This window comes from Anopheles bellator, unplaced genomic scaffold (assembly GCF_943735745.2).
Source record: "Anopheles bellator unplaced genomic scaffold, idAnoBellAS_SP24_06.2 scaffold00622_ctg1, whole genome shotgun sequence".
NCBI classification, from domain to species: domain Eukaryota; kingdom Metazoa; phylum Arthropoda; class Insecta; order Diptera; family Culicidae; genus Anopheles; species Anopheles bellator.
Window position 1 is genome coordinate 1 of NW_026684747.1, and position 1,464 is coordinate 1,464.

Here is a 1,464-nt window from a genome sequence, read left to right on the forward strand (position 1 = left end):
ATTTTATTCATGGCTTTCGATGTAGAGAGAATTTAAATTGCCTATTCCAGGACTCACAATGTGAACATTGTTAGTGATATTGTTTCTCTAATCAGATTGATATAACTCTCTATAAAATGTACACCGATGGCTATTCCTGCGTTTTATTACTTTCAATAAATCAATTCAAAAACCCTTGTCGTTCACCACTCGATCATCGAATCGAAAATACCCTTCTTTCTGACCGCGAGATATGTGAGGACCTTCAACGCTGTTACGTTGTCTTTGAACGTCAATGTCGTTGTTATTCGATATTCCCCAGCGGGGACTGATTTCGGAAGATATTTCGAATCCACCCAGTGTTTCACCTCATAAGTGCGGTTCTGCAATAAAAATATTAGAGCGACGGTTAATCATAATGCGCCGTCGAGAACTTACTCCATGTGGACACGGCGACCTTAGGCTTGGAAAATTTTCTACAAGTATATTGTAAGCGATGCTCGCCGCGGGGTCTCTCAGTTTTGGTTTAAGAAATTCACAAAACTCAAAATCGTGATTAAAAAAGAACGGCCGATAGGAGTTAAACTTGTAATCCAATTTGTAGTGTAACCTAAGATAATTGACTACTTCCGGTACGGTGAGCTTCAGGTCCAAAAGCGTTGGTTCGTTACGACGCACCACAGTTCTGCAGGAATGCAACTCAGTTCTCGCGTACGGTGTATCTATGCACACAAATTTCGTAACCTTAATCGAATAGTCCAGAGTCTGCGTTGGGTTTACAACAGAAATTAGAAGAATACCACACAGTAAGTGTGGAAGGTTTTGAACTGTTCTCCCCAACGACATGGTGCCCGCTCCTACCGAACGTCTAATGCGGTTCATGACTTGAAACCCAGTAATATGTAGATAGCCATGATGCTTGTGTGTAATTACGAATGTCAATTGTAAAAGGCAGAAGATAGAAGATAAAAGATAGCCTATCATAAAATATCTTCAATTGCTGGCAATTGGTCTAAACGACCAATTATCTTACGGATATTATAATGAGGTGAACAATCGGATCAAAATTAGTACATCGTTTTGCCTAAAGTATCTGATAAATCTGCATACTATCATGCTTTTATATCGTTTCCGTTACGGATGAGCAGTGCACTTAGTTTGTAGTTTTCGCATCAGCCACATACGTATTCTGTTAGAAAGTATGGATAATTTTGTATTTCCGCGGGTTACGTATCCTCGATTTTGAACGTGTTTTTGCTCATCGTCGCTTGTTGTCTACTCCAAAAGATGTCCTGTTGTCCGATAAGATGTGAAGCCAAGTTTGCTCGAACGAAGGGCCAAGTTTGGTCGAATGTGAAGGTTTTGCTCACAGTTTTCTTCAACTGCAGGGACGTGGTGCATCATGAGTTGTTGTGAAAGGGTAGAACGATTAATAAGGAGTATTACTTGCAAGTTATGCGTAATATGCGCGAAGATATCCCCCAC

At 40.4% G+C, this 1,464-nt stretch overlaps 1 protein-coding gene across 1 annotated transcript; it reads right to left on the reverse strand.

Annotated features, from left to right (window-relative positions):
- Positions 1–182: 182 nt before the first annotated feature.
- Positions 183–825, reverse strand: LOC131214337 (uncharacterized). Its single transcript, XM_058208718.1, has 2 exons — positions 418–825; positions 183–362 (listed from the first exon to the last, which is right to left on the reverse strand). Exons 1-2 carry the CDS (start codon positions 823–825, stop codon positions 183–185), a joined length of 588 nt encoding a protein of 195 aa, XP_058064701.1.
- Positions 826–1,464: the final 639 nt, after the last annotated feature.

Excerpts from the sequence above, each read along its gene's own strand:
- LOC131214337 (XM_058208718.1), bottom strand. The coding sequence starts at position 825 with ATGTCGTTGGGGAGAACAGTTCAAAACCTTCCACACTTACTGTGTGGT. Across the intron at positions 363-417 it reads GGTCGCCGTGTCCACATGGA|AACCGCACTTATGAGGTGAA; the intron begins GTAAGTTCTCGA and ends TTTTTATTGCAG.